Source organism: Micropterus dolomieu, linkage group LG18 (genome assembly GCF_021292245.1).
Source record: "Micropterus dolomieu isolate WLL.071019.BEF.003 ecotype Adirondacks linkage group LG18, ASM2129224v1, whole genome shotgun sequence".
In the NCBI taxonomy this organism is placed as follows: Eukaryota; Metazoa; Chordata; class Actinopteri; order Centrarchiformes; family Centrarchidae; genus Micropterus; species Micropterus dolomieu.
The window spans coordinates 24226842-24242963 of record NC_060167.1 but is presented as its reverse complement, the minus strand read 5'-3'; the positions used below and the strand labels follow the sequence as shown (position 1 = coordinate 24242963).

Below are 16122 nucleotides of genomic sequence, written 5' to 3'. Positions count from 1 at the left end.
GTTGGGTCTGGCGTATCGCATCTTCCTCTTCACAATATCCCATAGATTTTCTATAGGGTTAAGGTCAGGCGAGTTTGCTGGCCAATTAAGAACAGGGATCCCATGGTCCTTAAACCAGGTACTGGTAGCTTTGGTACTGTGTGCAGGTGCCAAGTCCTGTTGGAAAATGAAATCTGCATCTCCATAAAGTTGGTCAGCAGCAGGAAGCATGAAGTGCTCTAAAACTTCCTGGTAGACGGCTGCGTTGACCTTGGACCTCAGAAAACACAGTGGACCCACACCAGCAGATGACATGGCACCCCAAACCATCACTGACTGTGGAAACTTTACACTGGACTTCAAGCAACGTGGATTCTGGGCCTCTCCTCTCTTCCTCCAGACTCTGGGACCTTGATTTCCAAAGGAAATGCAAAATTTACTTTCATCAGAGAACATAACTTTGGACCACTCAGCAGCAGTCCAGTCCTTTTTGTCTTTAGCCCAGGCGAGACGCTTCTGATGCTGTGTCTTGTTCAAGACTGGCTTGACACAAGGAATGCGACAGCTGAAACATGTCTTGCACACGTCTGTGCGTGGTGGTTCTTGAAGCACTGACTCTAGCTGAAGTCCACTCTTTGTGAATCTCCCCCACATTTTTGAATGGGTTTTGTTTCACAATCCTCTCCAGGGTGCAGTTATCTCTATTGCTTGTACACTTTTTTCTACCACATCTTTTCCTTCCCTTCACCTCTCTATTAATGTGCTTGGACACAGAGCTCTGTGAACAGCCAGCCTCTTTAGCAATGACCTTTTGTGTCTTGCCCTCCTTGTGCAAGGTGTCAATGGTCGTCTTTTGGACAGCTGTCAAGTCAGCAGTCTTCCCCATGATTGTGTAGCCTACAGAACTAGACAGAGACCATTTAAAGGCCTTTGCAGGTGTTTTGAGTTAATTAGCTGATTAGAGTGTGGCACCTCAAAATATTCTAATTTTCTGAGATACTGATTTTGGGGTTTTCATTAGTTGTCAGATATAATCATCAAAATTAAAAGGAATGAACACTTGAAATATATCAGTCTGTGTGGAATGAATGTATACATTATACAAGTTTCACTTTTTGAATGGAATTACTGAAATAAATCAACTTTTTGATGATATTCTAGTTATATGACCAGCACCTGTATTTAAGAATCTTGAAATATGATGTCAAACACCCCTAAAATGGACCGTACCATTTCCTAACATTGACATTAGTTTAACGTCTTGTCCATCTGCATCACTCACAGCGGCAGCTGCTCCAGTCCGGTGCATCACACACAAATGGAGACGCTGCAGGTTAATGTCAGTAGTTAAATATCTAGCTGCTTTAAGACACTTCACTTTCCTACCTTCAGAGTTTTGTAATTGGCATTTTTTTTACTTAAAATGAGCTGTTTAGATTTTAGCTAGCTGAGAGCCCACCCTGCCATTTCATTATAGGCCTAACTAATTTCATATTTTATGTAATTGTCAGCTAACACTGGTGCTTAAGCATGAGCAGTGAAATTGGGGATTAGTCATTGTAGAGATCACAATAAACATGGCATTTGTTTTAACTCTGGAATTCCCAAAAATTCCCAATTCCCCAACAACAGTGTATGACTACTGCTTTATTGGACGCAGATTCACATCATTCACAGTCAACATGAGCAAGAGGAAAGGAGACATTTGCTAAAAAAAACTAAAAAAACTGCTAAAGAAACTTTACACTTGATGAGAATGATAAAAATTAGGAATTAGAGATGATAATGCAGACTGTATTTTATGATAGTGTCTTTAGTTCTGTATCAACACTGTGTGGGTCTGTTTTGAGCCATGATGGTCTGTTGTGTGTCTGACTTGCTGGCAGTTTTGTGGTAAAGTTAAATAAGCAAGGATATTGTACGCTTTGTAAGATTTTAGTTCACTGAAGCCCGCACCTTCACTGTACTGGGTTTCCTTTTTTGACCTGGAAAAAAGTTGACCCTCCCGGTTGTCACGTATAATTCGCACCCTGTTTGACTGTATGAACTTGGGCTGTGTGTGAGACCTTTTGGATGTGTAGAAGAACACAGAACATGAACTAACATTAGATCTTGACCGATCCTGTCGGCGCGTCGGGTGATTTAAATATTAATTTATTAATTTGCTGTTGCTCGTGCGCACAGCGTCTCTGGAGAGGTGCTTCATCCAGCTGCTATTCAGTGTTCGTTTTTACAATCCTACTGTACATCCACACATCACATTCAACAATAACAACATCAGTGATATCAAAGTGAAATGACATTAATGAATGCAGTTAGAACAGCGCTTTATCAGGCGCTACACAACGGTGAAGGGCAGAAAGTTTGATCGCGCATTTGATTATTTTTATTAGGCTTAACTAATACAACTTATGAATACAACATAAACAGACTTTCGCAAAGGATACACCAATGTATCCTCACTTATAGCTCCTCCAGCAAGCCTGCTTGATCCTCGATCCTCTCTCCTCGATGTGCATTTTAGGAATTGAGATGTCCTTCAAGATGGCGCGCTGAGATCGATTTCCAGGTCACAGGCTTGAGGAGGCAGAAATTTGGGAAATGAGAAAGGCCCATAGTCTGTGTTGCTACGTTTTTGACGCACATCGTATGGACTGGAAAAAAACATGCAGAGCTAGACATGAACAAATAAGCGTATTCCCCCTGGTCTTGAATGGGGCCCGTTCGCATGCTAGGCGAACATGACAACCACTTAACCACGGAAAATGATGATATCTTCGAAAAGCTCGGGGTTCGGATTCATGATGCCTTGATTATACTCGGGAGGGCACGCGGACACAGACAGATGTGGACTCCGTGGACGCGGACTACTACTGTTTATACTTCCTTCAGCAGTCAGCTTGGCGGACACGTTCCACACAGGCACAGTAGATCGGTTGTTGCCATGGTAGTGCTAGTCGGCCGCACGGACCTGGCGTGGCGACTAGCGCGTGATGATCTGCATTTTCGAGCGCTAGCTTGTAATTTTATACATTCACAGCACATATACATTTGAACTAAAACCAAAACTAAGACCTTTAAAACTTCACCACACAAAATTAGAAGTAAATATCCTGCATTTAAGAACTTATTTAGGCTACGTAAAAGTGTCTATCTGCAAAATGTACTTTCGACTAGTGTTGTAGTACTCGAGACCGGTCTTGGTCTCGAGACCGGTCTTAAGACCACTTTTTGATGGTCTTGGTCTCGTCTCGGACTCGACCGCAATTGTACTCGGATTTTATTTCAAGACCAGTCAAGATCATTACTTTGGGAATATCAATAAATTGCTTTTGTATTGTCTGATTTATTTGTTAACATCCTAACTTTGATTGGATGTAAAACATATTGCTTCAAATGCAACAAATAACCCTAATTAAAAATGTATTGTTACCGTGCGATGGTAAGCATGGAAAAGAAGCCTTTTATAGGCTTATTATTATAGGCTAGAGGATTATAGGCTATTCTAGATAGCCTATAATCCATAAAGCCTATAGAAATGTATCTAAGATACAGTATTTCTCACTGTATTTTTGGGCTCCTTCTCTGTATAAGTTAACTGTGGGATACTAATTTATCAAACTGAAAATTCACCTCATGATTCATTGTGTTTGTTGAAACTTATTTAAACCAAATATAAAGAGGTGACCCTGCGACCCTGTACGCAGGATAAGCGGTTGACGATGGATCGATCGATGGATAAAGAGGTGAAAGAACAGTGTGGCCTCTGCTGTAGTTTAGTTCAGAATAAAATGTTTGCCTAAAAAGTTGCATGAGCAAATCTTACCCTTGTTTTCAAGTTATATCTTCTCTCCATGATGACTGGACAAGGAGACTGATGTAGACTGTTGTGTATAATTGTAGTTAACAGTAGTTAACTCATTGATGTAGTTGCTGACTGTAGTCAAGTTTAAGATGAGAGTGAATCTAAAGTCCTTTGGTGGTTTGAGACTGAAGAATGTAGAACGTGTCATCATATAGCCAATTATTATTATCCATCCATCCATCCATCCATCCATCCATCGTCAACCGCTTATCCTGTGTACAGGGTCGCAGGGGGCTGGAGCCTATCCCAACTGACATTGGGCGAAAGGCAGGGTACACCCTGGACAGGTCACCAGTCTCCAATTATTATTATAATAATTATAATTATTATTATGCTAATTATTATTATTTATTTTTTTTAAAGTTGTGATTATTCTTATTTCTGTGAACAGAACAAAAGATCTGCACCAGTCATGTAGCCTTTTAGTCTACAGTGTGAACATTTGCCCAGAGAGCCTGCTCACCTTGGCTAATTCAATCATAAATCAATCAAACATTGCAAAATGATAACAAACCTCATCAAAACTTTTAAATACATACATATATATATATATATATATATATATATAAGCAGGACTGACAGTAGCTTTGTGTGCTTAATATTTGGTATGAAAACAACAACACACAAAATGAGATGCAGTCCATGTTCCTTGCTAAACAAAGGAGGTTCCAGTAAACCAAATATTACAAAATGAAATAGTGACATAAGCGAGAATGTATCTATTGAAATTAAATGTCTCAATAAGGTGATGAAAAGCAGCAGTAAATTGAAAATCCATTAAAAGATTCTAAATCTTAATAATAGAGAATAATGTAATTGCTTTCATCACCTACTGCATACATTCTCAAGCTGACTTCACAGTGTAAATATGATTATGCCACACATTTACTGCAGCATTTAGAGCAAAAAAAAGTAGATTTCCCAGCTTCTGATATTTTAGGATTTGTTAGACTGCAGTGATGGGTTTAGAGTTGTGTCTGCTAGAGGAAAGTTTATTCTTACAGCCTTTCAACTGCCAAAATATTTTCTCTCTTGAGTTGAACCTATTTTTGGTATATTCAGAGGTAAAATGATTAAGTGTCATGGTCCCTGAAGCCCACTAACCTTTATCAATATGGAGACTGGCAATCAATATCTGACATTAAGATAAATTAGAAGATATTTATTTATATTTATACGTGTGTATGATTATTTCCTACAAACACAAATTAGCCCACTCTTTGTGCATGCCCCGATGTTTATAGATACAAACCGACACGCTGGGGTTTTGCTTCATTGATATCTTCATGTAAGTTAGTTCCTGCTGCGCTCCGGTAGAGTTTGATAAATATTGCGGATTACTTCCAGCCTCTATAAAGCTAAGTAGATTTTGTCCTGTCCCGGCTGCCGTCACCGGTCCGGGCTGCACCAGTGGGGTCGACAGCAGACCGTGCACACGGTACCGTTAGTTAGCCGTCTCTCTCTCTCCAACAAGCCTCAAACATGGCGAACGTGGTCCTGGAGTTCAAGGCTTCTGCCGGTGACTCCGAGCCCCAGAGTCGCCCTGTTCTGATCATTGGACAGCAGGCCATCCTGCAGCAAGTCAGCTGGAGCCAAATCAAAGGGAAACTGCAGCCAGTCGTTACCAAAGAGGTAATGTTGTGAATGAGAATTATAGTCGGGTGTCCGCTAATGTTAGCGCTATGCTAACATTAGCTAAAATAGATAGCTAAATTAATGTAACGTTAACGACACTGAACTAGCTAAACGTGAACTAGTGCCAGGAATATAACGCTAATCTAACTAGTTAGGTTAACAACTAGTTTTAAATGTAACGCTGAGCGAGATTAAGGAGGAGTTTACGGTCTTGTTAGGGTTGTTTTTTATCAGTCAGGGGAAAAGTACAATTATTTTTTAAAAACATTTCCATAAATTAACGTTACAACGTCAATAGTGTTGATAAAACCTTTTTACATTCATCTAGTGATAAGTTGCCTAACTCTAAGTAACACTCGTGCGAGTTGTTTTTAGATCTTATTACAACACCAGTTAATTAATTTCTCACGTTATCAAGATTTTACAACCGGGTGAGGAGGGTTGAGGTTAAAGTCTGAATTTTCTATTTCCTGGCTTTGAGAGTAGCTAATTTCCCCAGATACTGGCAGCATTGTTTGGACATGAGAATGAAGTAAAGTCTTAAAAATCCTGTTTAGGATATGGGTCCAGTGGTCGGACCCAGACAAACGATCTGCTCTCATGGTTTTCAGTGGAGATGTAAGCAGAGTCTTTCAGAGTGCAAAGTGCTCAGAGGCGGTTGAGCAATGATGGCAGCCAGTCTATAAGAGTCTGTAAGGTCAAGGAAAGGTTTCCTGCCATTCACAGAGCTTCTCGGTGTCATCAGACAATGATTACCCAACGTCTGCTGCTTGCAGTACTGTACTTTCTTCTGGGTGGTAAAAGGTCTTTGCTATAGCATCCTTGTCACATTTTGCCCCTCACAGTTTTCTAAAGCCCAAAGTGACTACTTCAACCTGCTTGTATTGTCTGAAGAACAGTCCAAACCCACACCTATTCAGTTTATTATCTCATCAGACAAGGAGAAGCAGAAAGATGTACCCAGGTGATGTTAAGCAGTTTTGTTTGATAAATGATTTAAACGATTAATCAATTACCAAAGTAGTACCAAGTAGTAAATTTTCTGTTGATCGTATCAGCTACTAATTGATCCGGCTCTACTGTATCTATGCTGAATCTAAAACGTAGTTTTATGTTTTCTAAGATCTGGCAGGCAGCTCTCAGTGCTTTGAACCCAAACCCCACTGATAGCTGCCCTCTGTACCTCAACCAAGCTGTGGTTGCTGCCCTTCCTTCGCGAGTCAGCAGGCACAACAGCCCGTCTTCTGCCCACTTTCTGTCCCGTCTGGTCCGTTCCTGCCTGCCTGGAGGGAACAATCGCTGCATTGTGGTCAGTATCTTCATCAGAGTTTAGATGTTCTTGCCTGTCACCTGATAGTTAAGGATCCTTCTTGGTTATACAGTTAAAGGACAGCTTGTATGACCATATATAAAGATTTGAGTGTTTGTTTCCTCTCCAGATGGTGTGCGAGCGTTCAGATGTGTTTGCGTCCTCCTGTGCTATCTCCAGGGCCTTCCCCATCTTCTCTCGCCGCTCCACGTCCTCACGCAGGGCTGAGAAGAAGCAAGTCACTGTGGAGTTTTTGATTGTCGGTCAAGACAGCAGTCCCCTGGATGCCCCAGAACTTAAGGTAGGGCCATGGGGTTTTACTCAAAAACAGCTTGTTTTTGAACCGCTGTGGTTCTCGCTAGCTGCAGTCTGCCGTAGCTGAAGGCCTTTTCTTCTGCTCAGTGTCTCTCCAACGCTGCTGATGGAGTGCGACTGGCAGCTCGCATTGTGGACACACCGTGCAGTGAGATGAATACAGACGACTTCTTAGTGGTAAGTGGATCTGTTTCTCTTTAGGAAATTTTGTTGACCGTACTACAGCAACATGTCTAACTAGTTGTATGTTGTTTTGATGCTGCCTCCCTTCACAGACCTCCATTTCTGTTTCAGGAAATCAAGGCTGTGGGGACTGAACTTGGAATTACTCCAGTGATAATTCGTGGAGAGGAACTGAAACAAAGAGGGTTTGGAGGTGCTGTGTCTGTAGATATCTGTATCTCTAATTAGTGTACATTACACTAATTCCCCTGCCAGAATAACTGGTTTAATGTATCTACTGTATGTGTACGATTTTGTGGAAAACCCCAGCAGTCACAATAATTATAACATCTATTTTATCCGCTCTAATCCTAAATCACAGTAATTGACTCGTGCTTTTAAGTTTTTGTTAAAGCTGGTTTTACTTAGGTCTTGGCAGAATATTAAACTATTCTTCAAAAAACACATAATACTCTAATACTGCTGTTTTTAAGAGCAATAAGCATGTATAACTTTACCCCTTTACTCTGTCAGGTATTTATGGAGTTGGCAAGGCGGCAGAGCATCTTCCTGCGTTAGCGGTCTTGAGCCACACACCAGATGGTGCAACCCAAACCATTGCATGGGTGGGCAAGGGCATCGTGTACGACACTGGTGGACTCAGCATCAAGGGAAAGGTATTATTTTATCTCTGGAGAAGTGATGGGAGCTATTTTGCATTCATTTCAATTCAATACAGTCTTTGTATTGGTAATGTGCTGGGAAGATCACTGCCGTATTAATCATCTAGTTAAATTGCTGAAACTTGCATAATGTGTCAGAGGCTGTTTACATATCTGAAAATATCAAATCTGAGTTTGACTCCAGAATCCCTTGTGACTGAAATTAAGATATGCAGCTTAGAGGGAATCAAATTGTTAGTTGTTTATCCGGTGGTAAAGCACAATCATACTTGGTTTAATCAATTTATCTAAAAATATCTATTTATCTAGTCGCTAAATCATGGTGTACCAGCATTATTTTTGACTAAACTTAATTTTATCTAGATGGTAGAGCTGCACTCAGTGAAAAGTGCAATTTTGTGTGGTTGTAGTACTTCACAATTTGTGTTCCTGTAGACAATTAATTTTATGGCCCAGTGGATCCCATGTTCACCTGCAGTGAAGCTTTCAGACTTCCTCCTTTATGTTAAAACTCATGAACTCAGCAGTCGTCAAGTTGATCCTTGAACCTGCTCACTCTGATGCCTGTGATCCGTTAAGCTTCAAGTCTATTCTCAGTAATCTGTTCACATGTAGTTGTTGTTGATGTAGCACCTGTTTTATGTCTTGTCATATACAAATATAAAGGTTGAGCTCCATTATTCTGCAGGGAAGATTTCAGATCAGCTGCTAAAGCTGACATTTAAAAAGTGGTGTATAAATAAAGCTTTCCTGAGTGTAAATATGTGGACTACTGAGTCCTGCTCAGTGCATGCTAATGGTGCAATACTAGATAGAATTAGAGAGACATCAGAGGTCAAATTAAGTCATCACATGTAAATGTTTGTCTTTTCATTAGACCACAATGCCAGGGATGAAGAGAGACTGTGGTGGAGCTGCTGCCATTTTGGGAGCTTTTAAGGCTACTATTAAACAGGTGAGGTGCCTTTTTTTTTTTTTTTTTAAATCATCCCGCAGCAGCTGTCCCAGATGTCATTTTAGCCCCCTCTGTTTCTCTTTCTCGTTTTTTTATTTTTATTTTCTTACTCAAGCTCTCTCCTGTTTGCTTCAGGGCTTTAAGGATAACCTCCATGCAGTGTTTTGCCTCGCAGAAAATGCAGTTGGACCGACAGCCACACGACCCGATGATATCCACACACTGTACTCTGGAAAGTAAGATGCTCTTTTTAATGATAATGGGTCAGATTACCTGATTTGATCTGTGCCGTCACAGTGTTATTGCGCACAAACTGCATTAGGTAAAAATAATTAATCTTTCATTCATGTGTTTTTATTTTTTAGGACGGTGGAGATCAACAACACTGATGCAGAAGGCAGGCTGGTGCTGGCTGACGGAGTGGTGTATGCCAGCAAAGACCTGTCGGCTGATATCATTCTGGACATGGCCACACTGACGGGGGCACAGGTGGGTGACGGCCTCTTACAGACTGTTAAACCTTCAAGCCAGTATGAGCTGGAGGGTTATCAACCTCTGTCATAGGTCAATGGATGTAGACTCAAAAGACAACACTTGCTGGATTTTATATTTTTATGTTTATCAGAACATCCCCTAAAGAGACTAAAACCAGCAATGAATTTAACCTTCCAACAGGTATTGGTTTTTGTATCTAAAACCTTTTTATGTTTCTGTTGTACAGGGGATCTCCACAGGGAAGTACCATGCAGCTGTGATGACTAACAGTGAGCAGTGGGAGCTTGCGTGTGTGCGCGCTGGGCGCAGCAGCGGAGATCTCGCTCACCCTCTGGTCTACTGCCCCGAGCTGCACTTCAGCGAGTTCACCTCTGCCATGGCTGACATGAAGAACTCTGTGGCAGTAAGTGGTGAACTACAAATTCATCAAAACCAGATGCTTAAACAATACATGACTAATGGCAGGAGAATCTTAATGCATTTCAGTTTGAACTACAACAAACTGAACTGTGTATTTTAGAAATACACTAAAAAAGGCTTTACTGACACTTGTTTTTTGCACACTTTCTTGGTTCATTAAACATCAGTACAGGCTGGATCACATTACACAGAACTGTAAAGAGAAGCTTGTATCTTGTATATCAAACCCTTATCTGATCTTTGTCACTATGAAAATAAACTTCATTTCTTGGTTGGTGCAGTTTTAAAGCCAACAACACCCAAGGCATTTTTCACAGAGCACATCAGAGCCATGGTGGAATATTTTGTGGTAGAGAACCGCTTAGTGCAGCATACAGTAAAACTAATACTAAGAATTAACAACAGAAATCTGCAGTGTCGAGGTGATAAAGCGTACCATGGCTCCAAAAGACAGCGAAAACATGTCTTTTCTTCTTCAGCCATGGGCTGATCATCCAAAGTGATGATATAAATTTCCCTCTCTGTAATCTTTTTGGCCTTGTTTCTGTCTAGAGGACAGGTTTTCTTCAGTGCAGCCTTTGCCTGAGTTACTTGAGTGAACTCACTGGGTTCTGTTGGCTGTTATTTTATGTTATTTTTTTTAGGTGCCGTATCAAATTGGTAGCATTTAAATGCAACTCTGTCACTACCGCCTTGTGAAATGCTTGCATTGCAGACATTACAAGTGGCTGTTGGACTGCTTTCGTTTTCCAATTTAAAATAATGCCACATTTTAGCTGTGTCCTGTCACAATCTTTGCTAGCCGTTTACAACACTTGTGTAACAGCTAATGTAAAATAAATGATCAGCGTTGTGTTCATGCTCAATAAAGCAGGTACCGTTAAGTTTAAAAAATGCCTTGATCTGCCCTGATTTTGATCTTTTGAGATTGGATTGGGACATCCCTACTTTTTATAAACTACTTTGAGCACTTCCTCTGTCACAGCACTGCACAATTGCATAACATCTTGACAGAGTAACTGTGTATGTATAGTTGAATCAGTTCTGATCTGAACAACTAAGTATTTAAAGTAGAATATTTGTTTGACTGATGTTAGGATTTCTTTTTAGAAGTTGCTGAAGTTTGTCATCCTTTTTCTTGTGTTTTAACAGGATCGGGAGAACGCTCAGAGCTCCTGCGCCGGCCTCTTCATTGGTTCCCACTTGGGCTTTGATTGGCCTGGTGTCTGGGTCCATGTTGATATCGCCTCTCCTGTTCATGCTGTGAGTACCATGGTGTGCTAACAAATGCTGTGCAGTCAATTGGTGCTCTGATTTTTACCCTGGAGCAAATCAGGTGATAATCATAACTTAGTCAAACGAAAGTTTTACTGGGTGCTTGCATGTTGTTTTCTGCTGCCTGTAACTGACTTGACAAGTAATTTATGATGAAAGGAGCAGAACAGGATAGGTGTCAGTACAATAGGCATCAGAAATTATTCTTGTTCAGACCATGTCTTAGTTGAGTTGTTGGTATTCAGTGTTTTACACACCCAAACCCAACTTCTGCTGATGGCTAACTGAACTTCTGCAAATGGATTTTTGAATGTCCATGTGCAACATGAGCTGTGGGAAATGATGTTGTGTTTTGTCAAAACAATTTAAGGACAGTATTGGCACAAATCAGTAACTGTAAAGAGTGTCAGCAGAATGTTTAAGGAAGTTGGCAACAACACCGCAGTGAAGCATAAAATGTCTTCTTGGTTTGACTAAAAAGGATCATTAAAGGATAGGGTCATAGTTTTCAAGTCTGTCTTAAAGAGGTGGTATTATGCTTATTTTCAGGTTCAAAATCTTAATTCGTGGTTGTACCAGAACAGGTTTACATGGTTTAATTTTCAAAAAACACCATATTTTTCTCATACTGCACATTGCTGCAGCTCCTCTTTTCACGCTATGTGTTGTACGCTCCGCTCTTGAGCTACAGAGTGATGCATCTTACTTTTACAAAATCTTTGTTGGGAGTTGCACATGCGCAGTTCCCAGGTAAGGACTACTAGCCAATCAGAAGCAGAGAAGGACGGGTCGTAAGAAACAAGGTAGTGTGATCCAAATCAAAGCCGCTTCAGACTGCGACTGTAACCTAGCAGATGGTATAAGTTACTCACAAGTCCACAACCACACAACATCATTGTTCCACATCTTACCATCAGGACTAAACGTTGAACTGTTGCCGGTGTTCTGACGATCTATGCTGCTTAGCCAAAAAAAGCTAACATAGCGCAAATCGATAGACTCGACTCTACTCGGCCCTGCTCCGTTTTCCATTGCAGGTAGTACCCAGAGATAGTGCGTAGCTACTCGTCATAGCGACGCCACACACAATTGCCGCGACGTAATGTTCAATGCGACACACACCAGTGATCCACGCAGCTCATAAAATATATACAGTCTGCGGTTAAAAGTTTCAACATTCCTCAGAACGTAAAGACAGTTAAGTGGTATGAAAACCTTCCAGCTGTGTTTTCCTCTGCCGTTGTTGCTGCAGCGGTCTGTGTGACGGCGGGAGCAGAGGGCTCTGTGAGCGGGCGGCTGGCCGGCCTCACACGCTCCTCCCGCAGGTTGGCGCAGGCTTCTCCCGCAGCCACTTGCGGAGCTCCTCAACTCCGAAAATATTTAAGCACATTTTTATTCTGCCATCATTTCTGGTAAAACTGTCAATATTCGAAATCTACACAGTTGATTTCTCACCTCAAAACTTCTCAGAAGTGGATTTAGTGATGAAATTCCATACGAAAACTGTAAAATATAAAACTTTCTGTTGCTGGCCTCTGTCTGGCGCACACAATGATGATGCAGTGAATAGTGACGATTCTCTCTGACCAATCAGCAGTCTGTCATGTTTTCAGTTAAATTTTAGTATCCCTCAGCTCGCATGGAACCTCAATGGAGGTGAGGTGATATGGGGAAAAAAAAAAAAAACTACCTGGAAGCAGGTACAACATTTCTGCAATGGGAAAACCAAACAATGGCGAGTTGAGCCAAAGGGCCTCCGCTCAGACTAGCTCGGTTTGAGGGCGTGCCTGACCCCACTAGCCGCTTGGCAAGCTTTATGACGCGTTTTCATTGTGACGTCACAAGTAAATGAAGCGAACGAGCTGTTTTCAAGCGGTTCAGAGCAGTGTTCTCTGTGGGAGATGGGAACTCTCTTTGGGCTGGACTTTGGTCTTTTTCACTTTGCAAACCTGTTGCATGCACAAAAAAGATATATAACTCAATAAAGGAGAGGGGAAAAGCCAAAAAGCATAATAACACCTCTTTAAAACAATAGTTAGGTTACAGTAAGCAAAACCTGTTTCGGCATTCATATAGGTGTCTGACTTTGGTTTTAAAACAGACTTGTGGTCAGAAATTGTGAGCCAAAATTTAGATGACCATATAAAATGTGTGATCACTGCCGAGATGAGTAACTGAGTGAGGCTAAAGAGTAAATGGGACACAGAATGCTCTGGTACTGTAATGCAAAAGACAAGAAATTTACCCATTAGTCTCAACAAAAATCCAAAATATTGACTAAACTGTTAAACAGGAGAGAATATAGCCCCAAGCTGCAATTTGCGGGTTCAAACCTTTTTCCTCGATAGTGATTTCAAAATAGTTTCACATGCAGGGTTTAACATTTTTATGAAACACTTACTGTGAGATTTGTAATGACTGGACAAACAATTTCTTATTTATAGTCTGATTTGCATTATGTCTCTTGCAGTGTTTTTGCATTTAAGTTCTCTCTAGTGTTCAATATGAAAACTTTAAGGGTATGTTTCAGGTACTTATGGGGACATATCATGCACATTCTGGGATGATTGCAGAATTAATATCTGATTTATAGTCTTAATTTGTGCAATGCCACGCCCATTTCTTGTATTTGTAGCGCCTGCTATTGGCCGATTTCAATGAAACTTTCAGGTATGTCTCAGGCACTTAAGTGAACAAATCCTGATTTGTGATGATTGTGTTAATTTATGTCCTGAGCCACGCCCATTTCGAAGTTCATTGGTCAGTATCTTAAAAAACTAAATGAGATATCAACAAGTTTGCAACTTTTGATAAGCTTGGTCAAATATTGATCCACCGAAAATATGGGGCCAGTGGAGCTACAGTGTATAGGGAAAATTTCCATTTTCAATTAAAAATGCTGGAACATGTTTCTAGGCGGAACTTAATGGTCCTTGAGGCTTTATTATTTATTTATTTTTTTTTGTAGAGCACATTGAGCTGGACCTGTGGGAGAAAGTCAATTGGACTTACGGTGTGAGGGGCATGACTTTTTAAGCCTTAATTACAACGCCATTGTGTGGCCAATTGAGCTAATATTTCTGTGGAAGCACATGCACACCATTCCCAGTTATTCCCCCCAGTCTCATGTTTCTGGCTCATTCCAGCTCACGGGAAATTGAGCCATGGCATAAGACAATAATAATTAATAATAATTTGGCACAAAAAAATGGTGTTCTACCTCTTTGCGGTTTGAACCTCCTATAAATGTGACTGAAATGACTTCCTCGTTCACACAGTCCCTCCTCCCTGATTAAGAGACTCTAAGTAGTTAACTGTGTAGTGAGCAGTAAATTCATATTTTGGACACTTATGAATCATAACTTTTGCATCTATAAAATGTGATGGATTTGTGGGATTATAAGCAGAAAGTAGGGTACATGCTTTTTGAGGGCACCACATAGAATAGGGTCTCTCTGTCGGAGTTGTGCATAATGTCCTTGACAGACCTTGTAAAGGCCAACTAACCTCATCAGGTATGATGTTTAATGTGGTGTCCATGTCGTACAGAAACCAGCTGAGCCAGTAGTATCTATAGACACAGACTTCCTCCTTGCATCAGCTGATTTCTGCTGCTAATCACTTCATCAATTATGAAACTCAGCACTGCTTTTGAAGGAAGCGAGCAGCTGATCTTACCGGTCGTGACAGACACTCTGCTCTGTTACACCTGTTCATTTTGTATTTGTTTAAATGTATTGTATTTTAATAACTTATTTTTACAACTTTATTGCGGGTGTGCCAGGATTGCGGCAGCTCTTAATATAACACAATTATATATATTTTGAATTGTGCTGCTCTGTCATGGTCTGGTGATTCAGCTCATTTTTTTTTAAAAAAAAGGGCTCAAATTCACTTCTACCACACTGTGTCATTGTATTGTCTCTCAAATGGAACTTCAACATGGTAACATTTATGAAGAATTAGGTTTTAGACCAAACAAGGTCTCAGGTTTCAGTAACATAAACTGAATGAAAAGGATAACTTTACGGATAGCCGAACAAAAAAAGGTAACTGCAGGGTCACTTTACAGTAATAACACTGGAATCTGACCCTTGGTTTTTTTTTTGTGTTTTATTTTGTCTTTGCAGGGTGAGCGTGCCACAGGATTTGGCGTTGCTTTGCTAATGGCCCTGTTTGGTCAGGCATCAGATGACTCGATCCTGAACCAAGTGTCTCCTTTGGGTGCAGCCACCAACACGTCTGAAGACAAGATGGAGCGTGACTGCAAGAGGCGAAGGCTGGTGTAGAACATGCTAACCAACCCTGACTGCTCCACTGCCACCACACACCCAACTGTTGAAGCAAGCACACACCGAGTCAGCATTAAAACTGTGATTCAACTTCCTGTGTATAATTAAATTTGACCTCACAGAATAAAAAAAAAAAAAGATAATCAGTAAGTCAGGTGTGTTATACGTGATTATGGTGAAACACAGACCCTCGTTTGTCCTCTTGATATTGGCACTTACTGCACTGATCACTACCATAGATTCTCCATGCTGCAGCTGCTTGTGATGATGATGCATTGATTATTATGAAATTAGAAAAAAGCAGCAGGTTTATCTTCATGATGGATTAATTCAGGTTTTAATAACTGGCCAATCGTTACTGTTTTTCCAGCAGTGATTCTTTGTTATTTAGATTTTACAGTGGATGAGGGTTAAAGGTTTTACCTCATATTCAAATATCCACCTCATCTGCAGGCATTGTTGTAGGTTGATACTTAATGCAAATCAAGGATTTTGTCATACATGTTGTCTTTGACATTGTGAACATTACTGGATCAGGATCAGTAAAGCTTTTTGGTAACCACTGCACTGTGTATCCACCATGTGTATAGCTGAACTCTGGAGCAAACTGAGAAGAGAGCTTACCGCAGTTTTTAACACAATCATCACAATAGTGTCAGACGAGCGACAAAATGCACATACAGCAAGTTTGCTGTGAAGTATTAGACAGATTCCAGCTCAAGTATGATGTGTAGTCG

General features: G+C 40.7%; 1 protein-coding gene across 1 annotated transcript; it reads left to right on the top strand.

Moving 5' to 3' along the window:
* The first annotated feature begins 5226 nt into the window (after nt 1–5226).
* npepl1 (aminopeptidase like 1) lies at nt 5227–15952 on the top strand. Its single transcript, XM_046029066.1, has 12 exons — nt 5227–5476; nt 6603–6788; nt 6919–7089; nt 7191–7280; nt 7398–7479; nt 7800–7942; nt 8826–8903; nt 9039–9139; nt 9269–9392; nt 9625–9801; nt 10971–11081; nt 15224–15952. Exons 1-12 carry the CDS (start codon nt 5327–5329, stop codon nt 15380–15382), a joined length of 1572 nt encoding a protein of 523 aa, XP_045885022.1. The 5' UTR covers nt 5227–5326; the 3' UTR covers nt 15383–15952.
* The last annotated feature ends 170 nt before the right edge of the window (nt 15953–16122 follow it).

What these genes read in the sequence shown, in the direction of transcription:
- npepl1 (XM_046029066.1), top strand. Translation starts at nt 5,327, where the DNA reads ATGGCGAACGTGGTCCTGGAGTTCAAGGCTTCTGCCGGTGACTCCGAG. An exon ending in CCACACTGACGGGGGCACAG is followed by an intron (nt 9,393 to 9,624) that starts GTGGGTGACGGC and finishes TCTGTTGTACAG; the next exon opens with GGGATCTCCACAGGGAAGTA. An exon ending in TCGCCTCTCCTGTTCATGCT is followed by an intron (nt 11,082 to 15,223) that starts GTGAGTACCATG and finishes TTGTCTTTGCAG; the next exon opens with GGTGAGCGTGCCACAGGATT.